This window comes from Hyperolius riggenbachi, chromosome 1, assembly GCF_040937935.1.
Source record: "Hyperolius riggenbachi isolate aHypRig1 chromosome 1, aHypRig1.pri, whole genome shotgun sequence".
Taxonomy (NCBI): domain Eukaryota; kingdom Metazoa; phylum Chordata; class Amphibia; order Anura; family Hyperoliidae; genus Hyperolius; species Hyperolius riggenbachi.
In genome coordinates this window covers 618,225,439-618,251,847 of record NC_090646.1, presented here as the reverse complement: position 1 = coordinate 618,251,847, position 26,409 = coordinate 618,225,439, and the positions used below count along the sequence as shown (strand labels likewise).

Here is a 26,409-nt window from a genome sequence, read left to right as displayed (position 1 = left end):
AAGGAACTCCCGTTCTGGGCCCTCTTTTGCATCAGGTAGACGCGGTTCAGCGATAAGCGGCGGCGATATGAGCAAACACGCAGCTAGCAAAGTGCTAGCTGCGTGTTTGAAAAAAAAAAAAAAACGGCCCACCAGGGCCTGAGCGCTGCCCTCTTGCCCTCTAGCGTCTCTGGACGAGCTCAGCTCGTCCAGAACGCTAGGGAGGTTAATACTGCCCTATCATTACATGGTTCTTTGCTAGCAGCACCCAAATCTCATGTTACACAAAGCTTAGAGATGCAGTGCAATGGTTATGTGTTATGCTGGGGCATACATGGGTCTATCCGGCGGCCGATTAGCCTCTGGATCGACCCCCGTCACGTCCCCGCGGATCGATTCCCGCTCGTCCCCACAGGCGGTCCTCATCAGCCGCTCGATTCCCTGCCATTGTCTGCCGGCGGGAATCGAGCGGGCGGGGGTAGAGCGGCTTGATCGGGCCAGCTGAATATTATCAGCTGGTCGATACACGGTACAGAAACGTACCGTATATCCCCAGCATTATATGTACATAATAAAATTAAGCAAGCTGAAATAAGGCTATATGTGAAAACTTGCAATATATGGAGTTGAAGTGAATAATCTAAGATTTTTTACAGTTTTCACTAACATACATTTATATAGAGTAAAACGTTACCTCCATTTGCTCTTCCAGCTCATGTAGAAACTCGCCATCAGCAGGCAGAGCGGAGTTGCCAGCTGAGCTCTTGGCACTTAGGATGGCTATAGATAAATACTCTATCCTCTGCTTCAGAGATATGTCTGTGCTGGGAGGGGGACAGAATCACACCATCAGGCTCTTTAATCAGAACAGCGGAAAGTACAATGAAGATACCAAGTGTTGTATTCCACTCCAGTCAATCTAACACCATGCCTTAAAGCAGCAGTCTGCAAACTTGGCTCTCCAGCTGTTAAGGAACTACAAGTCCCACAATTCCTTTGGGAATCATGACTGTGGCTGTCAGACTCCCGTGCAATGCATTGTGGGACTTGTAGATTCTTAACAGCTGGAGAGCCAAGTTTGCAGATCACTGCCTTAAAGTGAATCTTATGAAAGGACCACTCTCGCGAAATTTATAAAAAATAAAACTAAAAAAAGATTTATACTGAAGATAATGTTAATAGAAGGGATAGTGAAGGGTTAAGAATTAGTTACAAAAATAAATCACCCTGCTGTTTACACATTAATGACAGCGTGCATGTGAGAGGAACGACCTATGGAGGCGGTACTCCGGGCTGCGTGTACCTGCCTGGCTAAAATTATGAGTCAGTTTTACTACTGGCTAAAATGCCGTTGGACAGCTAGCAGCTCGCGGTACATTCTACATTCTCCAGTGTTCTCCCCGGGCTCTTTTAGCCGGGCGCTCCACCTGGCTAGATTTGACGAGCACCCGTCTGTCATCAGCTCACCTCCTCCTTTGCTTTAAGCAGAGTGGTGCAGAGAAGTACTGGCCCTGCATTCTCTCATCTCGTCCCACCCGGCTACTATTTCATGCCAACCGGTTGGAAAAAAATGCTGGGGAGAATACTGTTCTCCCATAACCCCGTAGGTATGGTCCTCTCACACGTTCCCTCTCACGCTGTCATGAATGTGTAAACAGCAGGGTGATTTATTTTTTTTAATAATGTCACATACTCAAGGCTTGTCCACACATCTGTGGTACCCCCTCCTCCCCATAAAATTTGGAGGTGTTGTGTGTATCGGCTGGCTTCATGCGAGTTTTAGACTAGAGTCCCGTTAAAGTTTGCTGTGTGTTTTAATGCCATACCTCTTGTGCTTCTCACATGCTTGATATTAGCTAGACTGAGTGATTTGCCATTTCTGTTTTACCAATGGTCCCTACCTGGGCATGGTTGCCAGCTTGGCCACAACTCTGGCTGCGCTGCTGAAGTTTCTGTGCTTCTCGTAGTATCTCCACTGTAGATCCATATAGCGCACTTTGTTTTGATCCAGCTTGGCCATGCGCACCAGATGAGGTTCCAGGTAAGGAGAATTCAGCTGGAGGATAAAGCAGAGTGAGGATGGTGTCAAAAAAGGAGGACAGAGATGTAAACAGAAGAGGGGAATGCACGCAGAAGGGGAGGGGGGTGGGGAGCGTGCAAAAGAAGGGGCAGAGACGCACGTAAAAGAGGGGGCGGAGATGCAAGCAGAAGAGGGGGTGGAGACGCACACAGAAAAGAGGGACACACAAAAGTGGGGGCGCAGACATGCGCAGAAGAGAATGATGGTGATGCATACATAAGACAGAAGGAAGGGCTGGAGTCCCACTCACCTCCAGCAGCTTGTCTGTGAGATCAGCCTGCACCAGCCAGTTAAATAGGGCAATGCTGAAGAGTTCATCAGTGGAATGCTGAGCAAGCTTCAGCATTTGTTCAAACTGCGGAAAAAAAAACACATGGACCTTTGTGATTTTCTGATCACTGATTAGATTAGGGTTACGTCACACTAAAGGGGCCCATACACTCAGCAGATTTTTGGCCGATCGATTGCAAATCGATTGACCAATCGACCAATCTGTGGCCGATTTCGATCGATCTTGCAGGCTGGAAAGTCTAGGTCGATCTGATGAGATTGCTTATCATTTTGCATTGGCCCTAATGGAAATCTGATGGCAAAAAAAGCCATCAGATCGATTTTCAATAGATTTCAAACTGATCCATCGTGGGTATACTGAGCGGGTGGCAACCGGTAATGGAACTAAATGCATGGATGATGCCCGATGTTAAAAACTGATCTGTATGAAAATTAAATTGGATCAGTTTTTGCTCCATGGAGTGTGAATCAAGCATAGGCATGTTGCGTTGTGGTACGATGCAATGTATAACCACATAACAGCGTGCTGCAATGATTCCACAATCCGTGTATTCGCTGTGTCGCGTACACTCAGGGGTATGTAGTGTTCCGTTGTAGTAACGCAGACTGAACTGTCTGGTACTGGACACTGTGAACGTTGTGCCCACTTTTTAAAATGACTCGTGGTGAGGTACTGTGCACTGCACGTCAATGTGAGCTGCCAGTTTTGCAAACTGTTGTGATATGCCGCATGCGCACTGCAATGGATTCAGTGTGCAGAAAGCGTGAAAATTAAAACCCAGATGCCAAAGGCAATACTAAGGCCTTGATTCATCATTGTCTTTGCGATAACTTTTTCCAGTTCGTTAAATTACCGAATTCGAAGTTTATCGATTTCTAGTTGTATTCATCAAGGTTTTTCCACATTCGGTGTGACTTTGATAAAATATCGATAACAATGCGGTAATGTGTCGATATTTCCATTTTACAGCGGTAATATAACACAAGGCCATAAGATTCCCATGAAATTGTGGGTAAAAAGGCAGTCCTTTGAACACCACATAGCAACATTCTGAATAGGACTTGACACCTGGACCAGGATTCTGGAAGTGGCTTGGGACAATACCACAATTTCACCAGCTGCGGCTTGATAGGAGCCTTTTCTGAAAAAATATAGTGCAGCTAGCAATTTAGTTAACCCTGCCACTGCCTGTGTTCTCTTAAAAGATTATTCAAGAGAAATGCACATGCCCTGGTATAGCAAACAAATCCATTCTCTTGCAAACTGATATGGTTCTAGACCTTATTCTTGCCCTTCTGCGCCTTTGAATCACTCTCAGCTGATACATAAACACTTCAAATGGCTCCATCTTCTCTGTCAGCAATGATCTGACAGGAATAACGACAGTGCATTGAAGGAGATAACTAATCCTACATGTAACGCTAAACCACGCCCACTTTCATTTTCATGAATTGCCCTTTCTTTTGTTTTATTGCATCATTACCAAATGTTTACCGAATGCTCGCTAACAGCTGTAGATAACTTTGATGAATAATAGCAAGAATTGAGGAAACGCTGACACCATCGCTGCATAGACCAGTGTACAAACCAGTGTTTCCTGTGTACAAACTTTGATGAATCCTGAAATCAACTTATCGAGTTCGGTATTTTACCGAGCTGTTGATAATGGATACCATAAGGCTTGATGAATCAAGGCCTAAATCTCTTGTTAAAATTTCACTGCAGGGTAAAAGATTTTCCTAGATTTGTGACGCCACCTGCAGGTGATATCTGTGTCACTGATCTAATTCACAGGTACAACTTGTCATGTTTTCAGTACAGATGTGGTGAATTGGATGTCCTGTGAGTCAGGGAATACCGCAGCCGTGCTTCTATGGGCGGGTGAGGCGCAGTGAAGGAGGGGTGAGCAGCGGCACACAGGGACTCAGCTATGGGGAAGGGGACCAGACTCCTCCTCCTATCTCCTCAGGCCCCCCTCTGTGCTCCCACCTTTATTGCAAAGTAAGATTTATGGAAGCAGGAGGTTGACTGCTGCCGGGCTGCTCTGTATCCAGCTCTTCCTCTTACTACTTCCTGATTAGCAGGAAGATGTGTGGCGCATGTCCCCCACCGTTGATGAAAGCTTTTGTTTACTCATTGCTACTGCTAATCACAGCAGCCCTTATCTGCATGCCATCTTTGTGGGTGGCAGGCCACAAAAGTAGGGTTATAAAATCCAGTGTTCTGGGCAGGACGCTGTTGCGGACATGACCGCGAGCAAGGATACACATGGTCAGGGCTGCGCAGGCGCAGTGGCCTTCCAACTCCCAGTTGGTGAAACCGAAACTAAGCTGCGGCGGGGGTACAGAGGTTCGTAGAGAACTGGCGCGGGCACAGGACGGCTGCAGGAAGTTTGTAGAAGGCCCAGATAAGTGAAACTGTTTTTTTTTTCAGTTGGCTTAAGTATTCCTTTAAATGTAAAAAGAAGAGGTAGAATGCAATTTTGTTTTTTTTGTAATAAGCCACATTGTTAACATGCATTTTTAATGTGCTATTGAGATACCCTAGGGGCTAAAAATGCTGATTGGCTCACTCCAAGGGTTGACCTTCTATGCGGACTCAAAACTTTAAAACAAAACAAAAAACAAAAAAAATCTGGGGACTTGGCCACATTCTGCTGAGTTCTAGAAAACGGCTCTGGAATAAATTATCTGCTGTATGGCTCAGTGCGGGAAGAGCCTCAGTAAGAATAGACGTTACAACAAAGTCTTACATGAAGTCCGGCCTCCTCATTGCTGAGCATGTTGGGATCTGATGACAGCACAGGTGGGCCTGGCTTTTTGGGTACGCTGGGAGATTGTGGAGCAGCTTTACTTTGGTTCACCAGCTCCTGAAGGGTGTCTGTGATGCACTTGTAGCTGTTCAATCTGCACAGAAAACAAAAGTATTAAAGTGGAACTAAACTTGGAACTTTCACTCTGCTCTAAAAGAAGGGGTGTAGCAATAGGGGTTGCAGAGGTTGCGACCGCATCGGGGCCCTTGGGGCCCTCAACTACAGTATTACCTCTCTGTTGGTCCTGTGCTCATAATAATCACTTCTATAGATACTTTGAATAGTGGTAATCACTAACAAACTCCCCTCCACTCCCTTCTTGCACCTCTGACACTTTAGCTGCCATTGGCAGGTTTTGGTGCGCTGTATCAATTGCTATGTATAGAGTGCTTGGGGGGCCCCATTGTAAAACTTGCATCAGGGCCCACAGCTCCTTAGCTACGCCACTGTCTAAAAGATTAGCCACAGCATGCAACACTTGAATGTAATGAAAAAAGGTCTTCATTCCAATTTATGGAAATCCCAAAACCCCCTGAAATTTTACTTGGTTTCATTTTTGCAGAAGGCACTCAGTGCCTCAGTGTTTACTAGTGCATATGGAGGGCTGCCTTTGCAGAGCTCTCCTGCAGTCTTCTCACAGTTGCTTAAAATAACTATTTGGACATGTTAATCAGCCTAAACAAACAGACAAGTACATTTCTTCAGCAACTATATGTAAAATAAAGACTTTTCATTGTGTGCTGTGCAAGAATTTGGGTCCGCTTTTTGCAGGGTCCTCCCTGCAAATCAGCAAACAATCTTAAAGTGAACCCGAAGTGAGCGTTATATGGAGGCTGCCATATTTATTTCCTTTTAAGCAATACCAGTTGCCTGGCTGTCCTGCTGATCCTTGCCTCTAATACGTTCACCCATAGACCCTGAACAAGCATATGCAGCAAATCAGGCGTTTCTGACAATCTTGCCAGAACTGACTTTGTACAGCGCCACAGAATATGTTGGCGCTTTATAAATCAATAACTGACAAGATTAGCTGCATGCTTGTTTCTGGTGTTATTCATATACGACTGCAGCCAAATAGATCAGAAGGACTGCCAGGCAACTAATATTTTTTAAAAAGGAAATAAATATGGCAGCCTCCATATCACTCTCACCTTGGGTTCACTTTAAGACAGGTTTTTATTTTGAGCCCGAAGAGCATGTAACAAGCATTCAGCTGCAGCAGAGGTTTCTGGCTCATTGTTCTGCCTCCCCTCCAAGCTCTAAGGGAAGTCTTGTTCTACTTCTGTCCCTCCCCTCTCCATAGAGCAGGACGAGCCATGTGACTAAGCTGAACATGCATTAAAGGGACCCTGTAACGCAACCATGTATATAATCCACTGCTATATTCTAAAATGTTGGTGTTGAAATTCAACCATAGTATGGTCAGACGTTCAGCTCCACCCAGCCTCTGCGCTGTTTCCTTCCTCAGCCCCTCCCTTCCGATGAGTGATGCTGTTTGCTCTCCTGTGCTGCTGTCTGCTCTAAGTTTTTTAATGAATTGTTCAAATAAGTATCAAGATTACAAGAAAGCAAAAGAAAAAAACAAACACTTGTGCACAATTGTGCTTTTTCTCACATAATAGATTGGACATTATGGCTGCCAGAAATAAAGCATATTGTGTACATATAAAAGATACTTACAGGTACATATTCCATTGAATAGAGCTCACAAAAGGTAAAACAAATACATGTTCATCAAGTGTGCCAGAGATGGGGGTTAAGCCATAAAATATACATACCTGGGGCTTCCTCCAGCCCGATCGCTCCCATGGCGTCCTCTTCTCCCTCTCCATTTGCTCGCTACTGGCCCCGGAAAACCTGTCAGTCGGCGCATGCGCAGACCAGCCAGGCATGCACAGTTGATCGCAGACCGAAGGAGATTTCCCCGAACACATAGGTATGTTTTTTTATGCTGCATTTTTTAAATACAGATTTAAAAGCTGGTATGATTATAGTGAGTAGAGATTCTGAATCATCCTTGTCTACTTTCATCGATCTACTGCATAGTTTGCTTTCCACAGAACCTTTGAGTTCATACATTAACTTATATATTGGCAAATCTTTGCTGATTAGAGTTAGGCGTTTCTGATCTCATCCATATCAAGGCAAGAGCTTTCATTGGCAGAGTGGTGAAATTGCAGGTTAGTGCTGAACTGTCAGCACTAGCCCTGCTGTGTGGGGGCTTTTTTTTTTTTTTTAAAGTGGTCTTAAAGCCAGCATTTCTACTTTGCTATAAAAGATTCCTCACAGCTTGAAAGCTACTATCCCAGAAAAAAATTCTAGCAGAACATCACTGAAATCAAATGGTTAAACCAGGGCTGTGGAGTCGGTACAAAAATCCACCGACTCCGACTCCTCTAATTTGCATATTACAATCTTGATAATTGAAAGTATGTAATAGGAAATTCGTCTTTTAACTGTGAACGCTTAGGAATTTTAAAAGACAACTGAAGTGAGAAGGATATGGAGACTGCCATATTTATTCCCTTTAGTCATAGACTAAAACTAGTCCTTGGTAAGAGTACTTGTAAAAGGTACAGACCGGAACAAAGAACATCTATCAGGCTCTAGGCAATGTATGTAACTGTGGGTACATGTAAGAGTGATGTGCAGGGACTCTGCAGGGGAATAAGGAGATTCTTCCTCTATTACATATTCTTCATGCACAATCTGAACCAGGTTTATGGGTGACAGACAATACCTCTGTGTTCAATGTGCACAACATTCTCTACCCTACTTATGCAGCTCTGTGGGGAGTGCATATGTAGAGTATAGTACTACTGGGTAACAAAGTAAACCTAAGACAGATGAAATTAAAGTTTTATACATACCTGGGGCTTCCTCCAGCCCCCTTCAGGCTAATCAGTCCCTCGCTGTCCTCCTCCGCCACCTGGATCTTCTGCTATGAGTACAGGTACTTGAGCCAGTCTGGCGTAGTGTGCATGCACACACTCCGCCGGCGGGAGCGTACTACACCTGCGCAGCACTATTGCGCAGGTGCAGAACGCTCCTGGCTGTGGAAGCGACATGCGGCCGGACTGCGCTGACTGGCTGAATTACCAGGACTCATAGCAGAAGATCCAGGTGGTGGAGGTGGACAGCGAGGGACTGATTAGCCTGAAGGGGGCTGGAAGAAGCCCCAGGTATGTATAAATATTTTCTTTTCATCCTTCTCAGGTACCATTTAATTTGTAGCCACCAAACCAAATTTTAACAACATATCAAATTATTTGATTTCACAAGCAAAGAGAGTGCGTACATTTGCATAAATCAGAATCAACGCAGAATTATTTCCATCTCATTGACCATCTCTATTAGTGACACGGCTACACATCAGGCTTTATTCTTACAGCATAGATGTTATTTAGTATATATAAGAGATTCCTGTGTACACATCATATATACAGTCACAATCAGATGTGTATATCTGACTTTAAAAATACGGGGACTGCTTTATTGAAGCAGCACAAGTAAATAATTTTGATTGGTTTATTTCATTTTTGTGGACTAAGCACAGCTATTACTGTATGTATAAATTATTTATGATGACTATTATCTGAGAAATAGAACATTTTATCATATTTTCTATTTGAATTACAGTTTAAATTCATGTGGAGTCGGAGTTGGTGCATTTTTTCCCCGACTGACTCCAGGCACCCAAAATTGCCCCGACTCCGACTCCACAGCCCTGGGTTAAACATAGCACTTTCTCCTGCTATTCAGCTTCAAATCCGCATCCAAACTGGAGATAACAGTATCTTTTTTACTTGTTAAACACAAATGTATCAACACTGTAATGTAAACAAACACTCTATGAGAAACTGTCTCTGCTTCAGGCACACACAGTGTTCAGAATAGCTCATTAGAAGATTTTCATATGTAATAAAAAGCAAGTTACAATAGAAAAAGAATAAAATGCAATGCCAGCTTTCAGGGTAAGAAAAACAACACTTAGGAACTTGTAATTTGTAAACAGACAATATTACTTGTGCACAAAAGCAAATATGATAACTGTGAGTAATAAAAAGTAGGAAAACACATTTTTATTGAATGTTATGTCAGAGTTTCAGACCACTTTAAAGTTTAGTAGGAATTTAAACTGACCTGTCCTGAAATGCTTGTAAGCCTGCTGCGTCTTCTTCTGGCTCCCCATTCTTGTGGAAATGCAGTCCTAGGCCCTGGGGGTCCTTCTTCTCGGCAGCGGTCAGACAGAGCTCCACCACCCCCTCATAGAAGCGCACTGCAGAAACCAGTGTGAAGAGTTCAACTACAATCCAAAAGTGAACATTTCTCTGCCTATTGCAATCACCAGACATATGGCAGGCTTGTTATAAAACCCCTTTGCCCTAACTGGACTGTGACAACTATATCATTACATCAGCGGATGTATACGCAAACACATGGTTTACAACCCCCCTTCCCCACATTTGGTATTTTAGACTTTTATTTCCTAATTCATTAATATTTTCACAGTTGCAGTAGAAGTTCGGTAATTTACCAAAAAACATGGCTTCAATTCATAAAGATGTTTGGTAAAAAACAGCTGCGGGGAAGGTCTCTGTTCTGTTACTGTGATGTTCTCTGACTTCTGTGCTGTGACAGGTTCACAATAGTGAGAGGCATCCCCGACATCCCTCTAGATCACACATGTCTAACTCCGGCCTGCAGGCCAAATCTGGCCCTCAGAGCCATTCAATTTGGCCCTCAAGTGGTTTCTCCACTTTGCATTATGTTTGGCCCACTCTAGACCACCAGGGAAGCTATATTGGAGGTGAAGCCCTAGAACACCAGGGATGCCATATGGGGGAGGTGGGGGGAAAGCACTAAACACCAGGGAACTGTATAGGGTAGCGTGGGGGCCACTAGACACCAGGGAATTGTGTAGAGGTTGGATGGGGGCCCATTAGACACCAGGGAACTTTATAAAGGGAGGGAAGTGGCCAGTAGACACTGAAGTTGGCCCGCGACTATGTCCCTGTGTTCAATTTCGGCTCACTTTGTTTTTGAGTGACAACCCTGCTTTAGATCTACCTGATCCCTCCTAGTCCCTCTGAATCTGTCTATTAGCCCTTGTTGACATTTTATTTAAAAAGCCAGTTTAGATAAACTCTCAATAAACATCAAACACACCAATGCTTAGAGGATTTCACCACTTGCTCCTCGGCATCTTCAAACAGGAACATAAATGGTTAACGTCTGCTGCTGGTTCTCTGCTCTGCTGCCTGGGGGGTAAAGCAGCTTGTCCCTCCCAAACACATGTCTGAGCCAACAGAGAAATAACAGCAGGAGGGGGGCACTTACTATTGGCTCTCTGCATCTGTCTGTCATGTACTATTGCATGCTGAAGCTGGTTTTCGACACATCAGGACTGGAGGTAAATATTGAACAGGTTTCTGGGCTTTACCGCATGTTCTAATCTTTATAAATGGACATTTACTGACATGTGTTGAGGTATTTACCGCACAAGTCGGTAATTTAATTCACTATTGGTATCAGAAAATATTGGTCAACATATATTATGAGTCCATATGTAGCGAGTCAACAACAAAACAGAGTATTCTAGGTTTCAAAATAGGTTCCGCGCATGCGCAGAAGACCCCATCTGACGAGACTCAGTGAGTTAAAGGGGCTGATTGTGGCTGAACAGCAGACCGCGGGAGGACGGCGAGGGACTCACACGTGCTTATGGGGCTGGAGGAAGACCCGGGTCAGTAACAAATCATTACTTGCTAAGGTCTCTGGCTTTCTTGAAGTCATATTCATCTTCACATTTTTAAAATATCCACTATCAAAGCAATGTCACAGAAAAACATGAGATATTGAGACAGGAATTATACTTGAGTCTGTGGAAAATGGGAGCATTGTACCGCGGAAAGATCTGCAGTGTCTGCTCACTATTGGCAGACAGCCAGCCGTTAGCAATAGGAAGTCGCACACGTTCTGCCAATAAAAGCACCACTGCCGGTACCTAACCCCTCCCCCCCAAGCGGGAAAACCCACTGCCCTGCCATTCTGCACTGGGAAGCATTATGTGCCCTGCCTGAAAGCTGAAGTGTTGCCAGAGAGACTATACCTTGTCTATACTGGGCACAGACGTTTGCCAGATCCACCTGCTGACTGATTTTCTGATACTCCCGTAATGACTCTCTCAGCATCCGCTCCTTGTCAAATTTGTTCTGTGCCTGGCGGGACCTCTGCAAGAGCTCATTTGCCTGGAGAGTAAAACAAAGTTAATGGTCAGCTGATTCATTTGAACAATGTATGGCAGTAGTCACGTGACGCAGCTTGGGACAGGTTAAAGAAGATGTCTGCTGGGTAACTTTAACCCCCCCCCCCCTCCCCACACACCTGCTCAGGTGCTTTAATTACCTGGATGACCTGGATGAAACTCATTCAGATTTCATCCGGTGAGCATCCCTGGTAATTTGCAGCATGAGTAAAGGTAGCGGAGGGGTTAAGCACAGTTTGGATGTGCTGGTAGAGGTAGGAAAAAGAGATAGCTATGTAAGAGGTTAAAATGGGTCTTCAATCCTCCAGTGAAAAACCACTAGGCCCTTTTCAGTAGCGCTGCCAAAAAAAAGAAAAAAAAAAAAAGTTGTTTTCTTGCTCGGTCTCCAGCCACCAGTGTACAGTGCCTGGACCTCATCATGCTCCATGTACTCCAGCTTTACAAAAAGTACAGCTATGGCATCATAACATATATACAGTTACTAGATCCACACACAAATCGCCGTAGGCATAGATGCAGCCCTTTTGAACGGCTGCTGACATATGATCCTCCCAATGTGCCCTGAGAAGTGACGTGTGGAGAGCAGTCCCCAGCCTCCGTCTATGCCAGGCACTGTACATCCTGGTAATCTACCAAACAAGTAATGCAGAATACATTTTCTGAGTACACTATGTGAGGGGCTAGCACCTAGTCATGTTCTACCAGCGTGGAGTATCCCTTTAAGTTGCATGTGTTCACAACTGTAGGGGGGTGAGAAGGGTGTGGAAGTCCTAGAGCACTGCTAGGACACTTCTGAAAAGGTCATCTAGCCCAGGGCTTCCCAATCATGTCCTCCTAAAGTACCACCAGATTAGGGTTTGGAAGCCCTGAACTAGCCCACCATGGGCTTAATTGTTTATTTATAGGTCCCCGGTTCAGGGGTACTTTAAGGCTGTATTGTTTGTAGCCTTGGGCTAGCCATACATTGGTCACTATTAGTCCAATATGGAAAGCGTTCGGTTGAGCAGTAGTGTGATCGATTATGTTCAATAAGATTTTGGCAACCACTTTTAGTCTTGTACCTTGGAGCAGATGGCATCATCAGGGCTGTAGAGCAGAGGACACACTTCCTGCAGGTGAGTGCTGATTCCATCCACCGCTGCATTGTCTCTGATGTAGCAGTTTATGAGAGATGCAACAAGAGCGCCTATTAACTCCTTGTCTCGGATCACGAGCTCTTTAAAGGTGGTAATCTTCAGCTGCTCCTGGAGCTCCTGCAACATCAAGAGAAAAGGTCAATGACTGCATGCACGAGATAACACAACATCAAGAGAAGAGGTCAATGACTGCATGTACGAGATAACACAACATCAAGAGAAGAGGTCAATGACTGCGTGCACGAGATAACCCAACACCAAGAGAAGAGGTCAATGACTGCATGCAAGAGATAACGCAACATCAAGAGAAGAGGTCAATGACTGCATGCACGAGATAACACAACATCAAGATAAGAGGTCAATGACTGCGTGCACGAGATAACACAACATCAAGAGAAGAGGTCAATGACTGCATGCACGAGATAACACAACATCAAGAGAAGAGGTCAATGACTGCGTGCACGAGATAACACAACATCAAGAGAAGAGGTCAATGACTGCATGCAAGAGATAACGCAACATCAAGAGAAGAGGTCAATGGCTGCATGCACGAGATAACACAACATCAAGAGAAGAGGTTAATGACTGTGTGCACGAGATAACCCAACATCAAGAGAAGAGGTCAATGACTGTGTGCACGAGATAACCCAACATCAAGAGAAGAGGTCAATGACTGCATGCAAGAGATAACCCAACATCAAGAGAAGAGGTCAATGACTGCGTGCACGAGATAACCCAACACCAAAAGAAGAGGTCAATGACTGCATGCACGAGATAACCCAACATCAAGAGAAGAGGTCAATGACTATGTGCACGAGATAACACAACATCAAGAGAAGAGGTCAATGACTGCATGCATGAGATAACGCAACATCAAGAGAAGAGGTCAATGACTGCATGCACGAGATAAAACATTCAGCTGTACAAAAATACTAAAGTATGACATTGTGCGGGAGGTCCGCGCATGCTCAGAAGACCCAGACTAGACCTGACTGAGCCTGTTAGCAGGGCTGATTGCGGCTGAACGGTAGACTGCGGGAGGACGGCGTGGGACTCACACAAGTTTATGGGGCTGAAGGAAGCCCCCGGTATCAAATCTTTAGAAGGTAATGTCTCTGGTACACTTTAAAGACACCTGAAGTGACAGGGATATGGACGCTGCCTTATTTATTTCCTTTTAAACAATACCAGTGGCCCGGCATCCTACTGATCCTGTGTCTCTAATACTTTTAGCCATATACCCTCAAGAAGCATATGCAGATCAGATGATTCTGACCCAAGTCTGACTGGATTAGCCACAGCTTGTTTCAGGTGAGCGATTCAGGCAAGTATAAATCGTTGTTGCATATATCTCAGGTACATTTTAATGGAGGAAGCAGGATGTGGGGGGGGGGGGGTTGTTCTTTGGAGTGGCTTGGCCAGGGGCTCCCTGGAGTCCACTAAGAGGAGTCTGCTAGTTAACGTGCGTCAACACAACTGCAACATGTAGGTATTTCATGGAATTGTTTTTCCTAACAAGCTGTTACCTTAGAAGACTATTAGCGGTGGAAGTGAGGTTGCTTATTAATAGAATGAATGCCTGAAGAAAGGAATTCAAGTATGACTTTTGGCTACAGAAGCATCAGTTCAAACAAAAAACAGGAGAACATTTCGGGACTCGTATGGCTATCACATGGTACATGTAGATTTGAGCCAGGAGATGGGTTGTACCGGCAGATGACCCTGCTATTCACAGAGAGGGCGACATACCTTCTGCAGCTCGGCTGCTATGTGGCTGATCTGGTGCTCACACAGAAGCTTCCACAGTGCTAAGGCCTGGCACGTCTTCCTCACCAGCTGGTGGATCCCCTGAAGAGCGAGTTTTTCTGCAAGCTGAGCCTCACCTGTTAACATAAAGCATAACATTGCCATAATAAACCACAGTACCATGAGCAATGCCAAACTAAACACCAAATTCCAACTCTGGTTTCTCCACTTTTGTCAATTATCATCATCTTCAAGTGACTCAAGTGAGCCTGTTCCTTCTGTTATGGAAGTGCTCTTATATACAGGATATTTTCATTGTAAAGTTGTCTGTAAACACAAAATGGGAGTAAAGAGACAGGGAGGAATGCCCAGCAGCGGAGAGAAGACACGCGGCGGCTGACAGGCGAGTGTAAGCTCCGCTGCCTACACTCTGCACAGCCTGGGGTTTGGGCAGGGGGACACATGTTAAAATATATTAAAAATCTGTGTACGGTGTGTGTGTGTAGGGATTCGATAAAATAGGTCTCTCTCAGATCATTATCTGATCAATCGGTTGGCCACATCCTTAGGCAAGGATAGCTTGGAACGCCATGTGACCATGGTCTGCAGAATGTGGGACTTCATGACAACAGATACACAGCGCATACACTACACCTACTTGTGCTTCCTCCCCCCATCCCTTCAGACTGTTTGTTATAACCGCTGTATAGTTGTTGGATGACCGTCTTATTTATGTTGTACTCCACCTTTATTTATGGAAGATAATGGGGCTTATGTAAATCAGTATTTATTGCTATAATTGATATTTATGGGTATACTTTTATTTAGCATATCTTAGAGATTTCCTTTGAGTACACAGACACTTTAATAATGTACACAGATGTGACTAAGCACTGAAGCTGCCACAATACTCGGACTCACTGTGGTATTTCCTTTGTAGCTCTTGCTGGGCTTGATGAGAACCCCCCATATCTCGTCCGTGGCCCAGAAGCCTCTGCTGGATGTTGACGGGAGTTCCAAAGCTGGCAAGACGTACATATATTTTAGTATTTCCTTAAGTTACAAACTATTTCTACCCAGAAAATGACACGAGCTGAGTGTTACCTGGGATTGCCTAGACTGCCTACGGCAAACTGCGAGTTCCGATCCAGAAATTCCAATAAACCTTTTAGTTCTTGAAGAACCGATTCCAGAACTTGAGGGGGGACACTGCTATCAATCTGCAAGGTGACAGGGAAAATTAGCATTACACACTAAATGGAACAGTACCAATTTAAAGCAGGCCTGAATTCAGAACTTCCTCTCTGCTCTAAGAGATAAGTAACAGTATAATAACCTTTAAAGCAAAACATTTGTTACAGCTTACAGAACTCCAGCAGTGTGTCTACTTCCTGCTTTCATGGAAGTAAACAAAGGGTTAATATCCTGGGTTTACAAATTAGCGGTGTCTGCTGAGGACTGCCGAATTTCTGTGTCGACACAGCTGAGAGATTTATTTACACCTGTGATTACTTACAGATGAGGGAGAATTAGCTCAGGTCCCCTTTAAATAAAAACATTAGTGATGGACAGTCAATGGCAATCTTTTCTCTTTAGCATCCCATCTCCTGTAGGCAGGGCATGTACCTGAAGTAAAGCTATCCCCACAATGAATTACAATGATTGACTACAAATGTTCCCCGGGTTACAACATGCTTCTTATGCATGTCAAAACTATATATAAATATGATCCTATTTCCATACATATATATGTTACAGCCAGAACCCAGAGTAGGCCACTTCAGGGTCTGGCCAGCCAATGCAACCAATGTGTGAAGAAGCCTGGTAACTGGTATCTGCTGGATTATTTCTCTTCGGCTGACAACTGAGCCAGCACCTAACCCTCTGACAGGCTTCCGGTGGGGTTGGGGTGAAACCCCCTATACACACAGGCCAGGTCCTGTGAAGGGGAGTATTGGGCAATTTCTCACAGGATGAAAAATTACCCCACATAGTCTTACCAATATGGAGGGTGACAAAAAAATTGCAAAAAGCTCAGAAACGCCTTAAACCTACCGCTATGACATCTCTGTTCCCCATCTTGTAGATCCTCTCAACTGCCACACTTCCGTCCCAAATATTACTGAAAAACACACAAAGACATATAATCGCTAGATGTTCTGCTTCTACAGGACACACAATGCATAAAAGAAAGATAATTCCAACACGCCAAGCAGTTAAAAGAGTCAGTCATTCTCAGATCCATAGATGAAGGCAAATGCAGAGGCAACACACACTTCCAAATCCAGAAATTTCAGCCGACATTGAAATCAGTTTTCGTGTGGGAGGCAGCATATCCCATAGTTATGCATGGCACAGCTTCTGGGATTCGTCTGCGTACATCCAGACTAGGAAGTGCCCCGGCGCGTGGAAAAGGGGCCTCACATTATGGTTCCAGTAAACACCAGAAGCATCAAATTTTCAGTGGGCTGAAAATGTCCTGCTCATCCATCTTTTAGTGCCCTTGAGGACGATTCAAGCATTAATAGTAATTAATTAGTAATTAATAGTAACCATAGATTGGCTCTTGTCTTCATTTACAGTTTACACGCCAGCTCTACAAAAGGACACCGGAAGTGAAAGGGATATGCAGGCTGCCATATTTATTTCCTTTTAATGAATACCTGTAGCCTGGCTTTTAGCCACAGAAACTGAACAAGCCTGCCGATCAGGTGGCTGGATTAGCCACATGCTTATTTTAGATGTGTGATCCAGACACTACTGCAGCCAAAGAAAACAGCACGACAGCCAGGTGATGTATGTTGTTTAACCATTTCACCACTGAGGGGGTTTACCCCCTGACCACCAGAGCAATTTTCACATTTCAGCGCTCCTTCCATTCATTCGTCTATAACTTTATCATTACTTATCACAATTAAACGATCTATATCTTGTTTTTTCCACCACTAATTAGGCTTTCTTTAGGTGGGACATTATGCCAAGAATTATTTTATTCTAAATGTGTTTTAATGGGAAAATAAGAAAAATCTGGGAAAAAATTAATTATTTTTCAGTTTTCGGCCATTATAGTTTTACATTAATGCATGCTACTGTAATTAAAACCCATGAAATGTATTTACCCTTTTGTCCCGGTTATAAAACTGTTATAAAATTGTCCCTATCACAATGTTTGGCGCCAATATTTTATTTGGAAATAAAGGTGCATTTTGTTCAGTTTTGCATCCATCCCTAATTACAAGCCCATAGTTTATAAAGTAACAGTGTTGTACCCTCCTGACATAAATATTTAAAAAGTTCAGTCCCTAAGGTAACTATTTATGTAATTTTTTTTTTATTGTACATTTTTTTTTTTTTTAATTACAAAAAAAAAAAAAAAAAATTGGGAGTGTGGGAGGTAATGAGTTAATTTTTTGTGTAAAAGTAATTTATTTGTATGTGAAAAATGTGTAGGGTGTAGTTTACTATTTGGCCACAAGATGGCCACAGTAACTTTTTGTTTTAATGCGACCTCCAAGCGTCCTTCCGGAAGCTTGGAGAAAGTACTTGGAGGCTGGGTAAGATCACAATGATCGCGCTGCCCATCGGAGAGCAGCGGATCATTGCGGGGCTTAGATCAACGAACGGGAATGGATTTTCCCGTTCATTGATCTCCGGGCGAGCGGGCGACGGCGTGTTTACTAGCGGCGGGCGGCGTGTTTACGAGCGGGAGCGCGGACAGCGGCGGGAGTGCGCAAAGTACGGATTTCTCCGTCCCTGGGGGTTAAAGGATGGAAAAAGGGACGGAGAAATTTGTACGGGCGGGGGGAAAGTGGTTAAAAGGAAATAAACATGGCAGCCTCCATATCCCTCCCACTTCAAGTGTACTTTAAACTAGCTAACCACTTAATGGTGGAGCAACGGAAAGCATAAACCAGTAATAAGTACGAGTTGTAAGGCTTGGTGGTGTATTCTCCACAGTCAGCATGCAACGCATGAGCTGGCGTGGAGGAGGTACACACACTAGCACCAGGAAACAGGCTATCCCTAGTATAGTGGAGGGGAGGACTGACTCCAATAGGAGATTGTGGCGCACAGAGCCGGTGCAGATCTGACAGCCACAAACAATGCTTACGTTATAATGTCTCAGCGCAAAGTAGCGCTGAGCGCACAAACCAGAACTGAGGAGATCAGGACAGGTAGACAGAATGAACGCTTGCCAGCTAGCGGCTACTTAGCGACAGCAAGCGTCCAAAACCAGACAGACTGGAATGAGGCAGCCAATGCGATGCGGCGATGGCGTGCCTCACAAAGACAGGACAGGACAGTCAGAAAATAGCAGGATTAAGATAGATGAACGTAACACAGATAAATATACAATAAGTAAGTTTTCCTAGCGTATTACAATTACAGCTATCAATGAAACTATTAGTAACGTCTGACTAACATATGTATATATCGGCAATGAACCGATATATGACATAAGCAGGAACGCTGACTAACACTGGAGCAAAACAGGGAACAGGGCTCAGAAGGATTCGCTATCTCTTCGCAGAGATGAACGCAATCCACAAACGGTAACAGAACAGGATTCAGAAGGATTCGTTATCTCTTCGCAGAGATGAACGCAATCCACCAACAGTAACAGAACAGGATTCAGAAGGATTCGCTATCTCTTCGCAGAGATGAACGCAATCCACAAACAGAACCAGGAGCAGGGTAACTACCTCAGCACGGGTGGTCACGGTACGCGCAACCTACCAAAACGTGCTGGAAAGCTGACTAACTGCACACAGGATATAAACAGTTCGTGTACGTATACATCAGCGACACTGATGTATTAACGTATCACAAATACAAGGAAAATAATAAACGTGCTGGTATGCATATATATTGGCAATGAACCAATATATGATGCAAAGACCAGCAAAGTATCTTTAACAAGAAACACGATCGGGGGCTAAAGCGACAGCAAGGCAGGCTTAAGCTGAAGCTATGAAAACCCAAGGAAACCCTGCAGGAAGCAGATCTTTATACTGAGGTCATCCAATGGGAGCAGACATGCAGATTCCCACACAGGTGAATGATAATCAGTCACAAGCTGACAGCAGGGAAAGACAGACAAAGCTATGCAACTTGCATGGAAATAGATCAGAACTGCCTGAGCTGCAGCACTAATACTTCCAGTAATAGCTGCTGCAGCAGCGATCATTACAGTACCCCCGCCTTTAAAAGTGGATTCCAGACGCTTTTCAAAACTGAAATTTCCAACAAAACAGTCTGACTGATAATTCATGATGACCGGGACAGCCCGGCAAGACCGAATTCCAGAATCAGTCCCCACAAGACTGGACCCATCAGAACCAGAACCTACAGAACCATGCCCATCAGTACTACAAGCCCCAGTGTGACACCCATCAGAACCATGATTTCCAGAAGAAAGCCCTCCGAAACTCCCTGAGCGATACCCACCGCCTTCCAGGAACAGTTCAGAAACGCCAAAGCCTTTGCAATGCCCACCGGTACTGTCTTTACCAACACAAAACCCACTGTTGAACCAGTCCAAGGCACCAGGACAAGTTTTCTCAGAGACCTCCCAGAACACCTTGAAGCTCCAAAGAGATCCCCATAGGCCAGAACGCCCCTTAGGCTCACATGGAGAACTATCAAGAACCCCTATGGAACCTAGGGCAATTCCCGAGTCAGGGCCACAAGGACAAACATCAATATCAGGGCTTTCAGGGACCAGAACCATCTCTGGGCATGCAGGCAGACTGGCAACATCAGAACGTGTTCCCACTAAGGAAGCATCAGAGCACGCTAACACCTTAGACACACTTGGGCATTCTGGCACACAAAGAACATCTGGGCACACCGGCACAAGAGAAACCTCTGGGCATGTCAAGGAACTGTGAGCCTCAGGGTCAGCCAAGACAGGACCAAAACCAGGACCGGCCAAAAAAAAATCATCATGACTAAACTTCGCAACTACTGGACTTTTACACGAGAATGCTGGATCAGACTTAGATGTCGCTGATTCCAGCAAAGTCAGTAACAAATCAGATTCAGGGGCACTAACAAGACAGGACAAATCTTCTGATGTATGCACTGAACCAGACAGGGACTCCACAACTACCTCTGGACTGGACAGAGACTCATTTAATACACTGGATTGAAGCTCATGAGGCGCTGCAGAACAAGTCAGTATTGCAGCAGCCCCCACTGGACTAGGCAAAACTGAGGAATTCCCTGGACAGGAAGGGAACTCTGGAACCTCTGCCACAGCGGCCAGAGAACCAGAATCTTTCAGGATACAGGGCTGGGTTTCAGGAACACTCATCAGACCGGACTGAAATTCTGAGATTTCTATTATTTTGACCAGAGAATCAGAATTATCCATGTTACAGGGCAAGACTTCTGAAACATTCAGAGGACAGGGCTGGAGTTCCTCGGCTGTTACAACACTGGAGAGGGACTCAACATTGGTTAAATCAGACTGTGTACAGGGCAAGGTATCTGACACACTTGCTGACGAGGACAATATTTCAATGGCTTCTGCTTTGCTGGGCAGAAATTCATCAAGTTTTATTAGAGCAGACTTTAATTCCAAAACAGCTGCTAGACAAGTGAATATTACTGCAACACCAACTGAGGTAAGCAGTGCTTCAGCCTCCTCTGCTAGAGGGTTTAAAGTATCCAAAGTACTGGGTGAAGCATAAGACTCTGCGACCACAGCTTCACTGGACAGGATCACTGAACAGTCCATATTGCAGGGCAAAACCATGGAAGCACCTGCTGGACAGCATAATGATTCTGTGACCTGAGTTTCATTGGAAAGATCTACTGCACAATTCATGGTACAGGGCAAATTTATTGGAAAATTTTCTGAACAGGGTAATAATTCTGCGATTTCAGGTTCACATAGCAGATGCTCTGAGCTATTCACGAAACTAGAGCGAGGTGTAGAAACAGGAAGATCAAGACACAATGTTTGCGCATCTGAATCACCATTCATTTGTAAAATTGGAAAATTCAGATGCTGGGGTTCTGAGTTTACTAGACAGGATTGCAGGGACTCGGAAACTGATGCAGTGCACCTACTGGCATCTGCTGGATCAGACAGGAGTTGAACTTTATTAACACAGGTAATTTCTGCAGAAGTGTTTGCAGAGACAGGCAAGATTTTTCTGGTGTCTGTTTCACTAAACAAAGAGTCATGAGTACTGGCTAGACTGGACTCGGAAGTCAGCAGGACCTCTGGATTCTCTGCTGAGAAATTTGCGCAGGGCAAGGTTAAGAATGTATCAGTGGCTTCTGTTTTACTGGGAAGTAACACTGAGTTATCCCTGGTACAGGGTGGAATTGCAGGAACTTCAATTTCACACAAAAAGAGCTCTGAATCACCTGCTGAATCAGCCAAAGGTGCTGAAGCAGGCGGGTCAGAACGCCAAATTTGCGAATTCGGAGTCACATAAAAATCATCCAAAATCAGTTCCCACACATCAATCAAGGGAGCCACACGGTCATACCTACACACACCAGCCTCTATTAGGTTATAGGCTGACTTAATGCATGCGTTCAATACCATTTCACTTTTTGCACTGTAAAATTGACAAAATGAACTTGAATCATTCTTCCATTCACAGACCAGGGCTTCCATCTCTCCCCTCTCGAATGGAGGATCCCATGCATACTTAACAGCGAAACATTTAGGCTGATCACAGTCTGCAGATATGATTGTGGCAGGCACATGTATAGGGTTAATTAGCAGGTGATTGGCAGATTCCTTATTCTTAAGAATTTCCAATACCTGTAGCAAGTGTTGAACTGTAGTGTATGCAAACTTCCCTTGGTTCACAAATAAGTTGATTTGTTCAATACTCTGTAATATCTCATCATAATCATACTCAGATAATTCTTTTAAACAAAAATCTTTATTTTCCCTAGCCAGGGAGGAAAGTTCATTAGTAGTTTCATAAGTCCATTTAACTCCCCTGAAAGACAATTGCATTTCATTATCTGTTAATGGCAGAATCTCATTATAGGTCTCAGTCGCTAAGGATAACGATTCTGCAGATTGGACACGTTTCTTAGAACGTTTGCGTTTTGCCTTTGACCTTGCGGTTTTTGGTGATTTATTCAAAGCTGCAGGAAAATTATCAGTAACACTTTCTGCTTGCTGCTCATTCTTGCAAGCAATTGACGGAGCAGCTGATTGGCCTGCTGCCAGGAGTTCATTAAGAGGAAAAGGCAATGGATCTATGCGCAACCAGTTATGGATCACAAACGCTAGAAATTCCAGCGGTCTATCTTTCAAATCGGAATGATTGAGAACATCAAATGCCCACTGGAATAATTCCCCTTTAAACAAAATATAACTTAGTTGGAGTGCCCAGGTTGAAACAGGAGTCGCTTGGAGATCAGGATTGGTCAGGAACCTGGCACATTCAGAGAAAAACTCATTTTCTGTTTCAGAGCTAAGTTCTTCAAATTTTTTAAAGGAACAGGAACCATAATTAACAGTGTCATACTTTCTGGGAATCCCCCCCACAATGGGGATTGGTAATGGGGTTTTCATAATGTAAGGCTTGGTGGTGTATTCTCCACAGTCAGCATGCAACGCATGAGCTGGCGTGGAGGAGGTACACACACTAGCACCAGGAAACAGGCTATCCCTAGTATAGTGGAGGGGAGGACTGACTCCAATAGGAGATTGTGGCGCACAGAGCCGGTGCAGATCTGACAGCCACAAACAATGCTTACGTTATAATGTCTCAGCGCAAAGTAGCGCTGAGCGCACAAACCAGAACTGAGGAGATCAGGACAGGTAGACAGAATGAACGCTTGCCAGCTAGCGGCTACTTAGCGACAGCAAGCGTCCAAAACCAGACAGACTGGAATGAGGCAGCCAATGCGATGCGGCGATGGCGTGCCTCACAAAGACAGGACAGGACAGTCAGAAAATAGCAGGATTAAGATAGATGAACGTAACACAGATAAATATACAATAAGTAAGTTTTCCTAGCGTATTACAATTACAGCTATCAATGAAACTATTAGTAACGTCTGACTAACATATGTATATATCGGCAATGAACCGATATATGACATAAGCAGGAACGCTGACTAACACTGGAGCAAAACAGGGAACAGGGCTCAGAAGGATTCGCTATCTCTTCGCAGAGATGAACGCAATCCACAAACGGTAACAGAACAGGATTCAGAAGGATTCGTTATCTCTTCGCAGAGATGAACGCAATCCACCAACAGTAACAGAACAGGATTCAGAAGGATTCGCTATCTCTTCGCAGAGATGAACGCAATCCACAAACAGAACCAGGAGCAGGGTAACTACCTCAGCACGGGTGGTCACGGTACGCGCAACCTACCAAAACGTGCTGGAAAGCTGACTAACTGCACACAGGATATAAACAGTTCGTGTACGTATACATCAGCGACACTGATGTATTAACGTATCACAAATACAAGGAAAATAATAAACGTGCTGGTATGCATATATATTGGCAATGAACCAATATATGATGCAAAGACCAGCAAAGTATCTTTAACAAGAAACACGATCGGGGGCTAAAGCGACAGCAAGGCAGGCTTAAGCTGAAGCTATGAAAACCCAAGGAAACCCTGCAGGAAGCAGATCTTTATACTGAGGTCATCCAATGGGAGCAGACATGCAGATTCCCACACAGGTGAATGATAATCAGTCACAAGCTGACAGCAGGGAAAGACAGACAAAGCTATGCAACTTGCATGGAAATAGATCAGAACTGCCTGAGCTGCAGCACTAATACTTCCAGTAATAGCTGCTGCAGCAGCGATCATTACACGAGTCTTCACAGCCAATCATAAGAGAAAGGCTGATGATGACTACTGCACAACATGTCTCTGATGGGTTTACACAACATTTCCTCCTTTTTTATTTGTTTTATAGTCATCACTTTAACCATCACACTATCCAGCCACTGCTGTGATATAAGGGCTCTGCCTCCGACACAGGAGACCTGGGTTCAAATCTCAGCTCTTCCTGTTCAGTAAGCGAGCAGCTGGTCAGTGAGGAGACCTTGGGCAAGACTCTCACACTGCTACTGCCTACTGAGCGCACCCTAGAGGTTGCCGCTCTGGTGCTTTGAGTCCGCCAGGAGAAATGTTCTGCGTCTGTGTGTCTAGACCTACGATACCTCTGAATTCAGCTTCTATATATAAATCCATATTTTAATGTAAAGTAATAAACAAAGTTTATGAGATTTATTTCAATGTAACAAACACTTACTTTACAATGCGAGCAAAGTAGATGCAAATCCCATTGTGTTTCCCAGAAAAGATGACCTCTGGGCCTAAAATACCAGCTAGAGGGCCTGTAGACTGCTGCACTGGAGATCCTACTGCATAAACTGGAGTAGAAATCGCAGATGGATAGACACCTAAAAGATAAGAGCAAAAATTAAAGAGTATTTCTTAGACGCTGGAGAGTTTGTGAACCTGCAGCAGATCACTGTATATACACCTGGAGGAAAGGTCACATTTTGTACAACACTGCCATCACATCTCAGTACATGAACAATGCTCCCGTGAAAATCAATCTTCCTGGTACAAAAGTCCAGCCATGCTCCTCCATCATCAAAGGCTAGTCTACACACACCAATATAGTCAGGCAATCGTCACAATGGGCAAGTGAAGCATGCTAGGAAATGAGTCAGATGCCATGTATTCATACACATTAACGTATTCTCAGACGTTCTCCAAATGAAAGCAGGCAGGAGTACTGAACTGGTCAGGTGGCATATTATTCCTTCTTGCCACCTGTTATAATTGCAACAATGCACTACTACAAGATCACTTTATAGTATTTATGTCTCAGGATCTGAATCGTGCTGAGAGTGTTTTGTATAATGCAACAGCTCATTAAAAGACCACAATCACAAAATGTACGAAAAATAAAACTCAAAATGAAGCGTCTGCTGTTGCTGTCTAAAACTGGAGAAAGGTCCTTCAGCTACCATGTTTCAGCATCTCTTCAGGAAAGCAGATAACCGTTACTACTGTGCTCAGGAACTGAATATGTCCTTGGGATGGTCCAATGACTATCGGCTCCAGGAGAGGGGAATCTTTTCTTAAATCAAAAGGTATTCGTGCTCCCCCACAGCAGGCAATAAAGCGTCCCAGAAGACCATCAGTAACAGTGTCTCTTGCAGAATGTCATGTTAATCTAAAGAGCAGATACATTTATTTTTTAACGATTAACCCTTACTCTTCCTATTACTTTCCTTCTCATATGTATGAGTCATTTTTAGTTTTATTTTTTACACATTTCACGATAGTTGGTGAAAATGGTGGTCCTTAAAGAAACACAAATCTAAAAAATATCAAGTTAAGTGCTGTGCAGCATCCATGAAAGAATACTAAAGGCTGGTAAACTAAAGGTGGCCATACACTGGTCGATTTGCCATCAGATCCGACCAACAAATAGATCCCTCTCTGATCGCATCTGATCAGAGAGGGATTGAATGGCTGCCTTTACTGCAAACAGATTGTGAATCGATTTCAGCATGAAACCGATCACAATCTGTGGTGCTGCCGCCGCCCCCCCCCCCACCCGCATACATTACCTGATCCGGCCGGCGCGTGTCCCCTGGTCTCCGCTGTCCCTTCTCCGTGCTCAGCTCCACTGAACTTCCTGCCGGGGAAGGTTAAACAGTAGTGGGCGCTCTACTGTTTAAACCTCCTGCCGGGACAGGAAGTTCAGTGAAGCTGGAGGAGCCGAGCACCGAGAAGGGACAGCGGAGACCAGAGGACACGCGCCGGCTGGAGCAGGTAATGCATTGCTGCTAGCGTCGGTCATTCGAACGTTGCTATCGACGCGCTCCCGACCCGCCGGCGATCGAGCGAAATCTTCTGCACGGACGGATTGACGGGAATGATTGATTTCAGACGGAAATTGATCATTCTGTCAGTGTTTGCGCAACGATTTCGCAGCAGATTCCATCACAGTGATCTAATCTGCTGTATATCGGCGGGAAAATCGTTAGGTATATGGGCCCCTTAAGAAGAATACCAATGTCATTACCAATCAATAAATCTAAACTTGGGATATCTTATTTTTAT

General features: G+C 44.4%; 1 protein-coding gene across 1 annotated transcript in view; it reads right to left on the bottom strand.

Annotated features, from left to right (window-relative positions):
* The window catches only part of NUP155 (nucleoporin 155), a 111,760-nt gene that overhangs the window by 19,837 nt on the left and 65,514 nt on the right, over positions 1–26,409 (bottom strand). Inside the window, exons 18-29 of the mRNA XM_068250597.1 lie at positions 24,578–24,728; positions 16,369–16,435; positions 15,418–15,533; positions 15,235–15,335; positions 14,317–14,450; positions 12,493–12,684; positions 11,276–11,414; positions 9,307–9,442; positions 5,104–5,257; positions 2,310–2,414; positions 1,881–2,035; positions 674–803 (exon numbers count right to left, since the gene is read on the bottom strand). Of these exons, the coding sequence (XP_068106698.1) occupies positions 674–803; positions 1,881–2,035; positions 2,310–2,414; positions 5,104–5,257; positions 9,307–9,442; positions 11,276–11,414; positions 12,493–12,684; positions 14,317–14,450; positions 15,235–15,335; positions 15,418–15,533; positions 16,369–16,435; positions 24,578–24,728 (1,580 nt within the window). The remainder of the gene's footprint in view (positions 1–673; positions 804–1,880; positions 2,036–2,309; positions 2,415–5,103; positions 5,258–9,306; positions 9,443–11,275; positions 11,415–12,492; positions 12,685–14,316; positions 14,451–15,234; positions 15,336–15,417; positions 15,534–16,368; positions 16,436–24,577; positions 24,729–26,409) is intronic.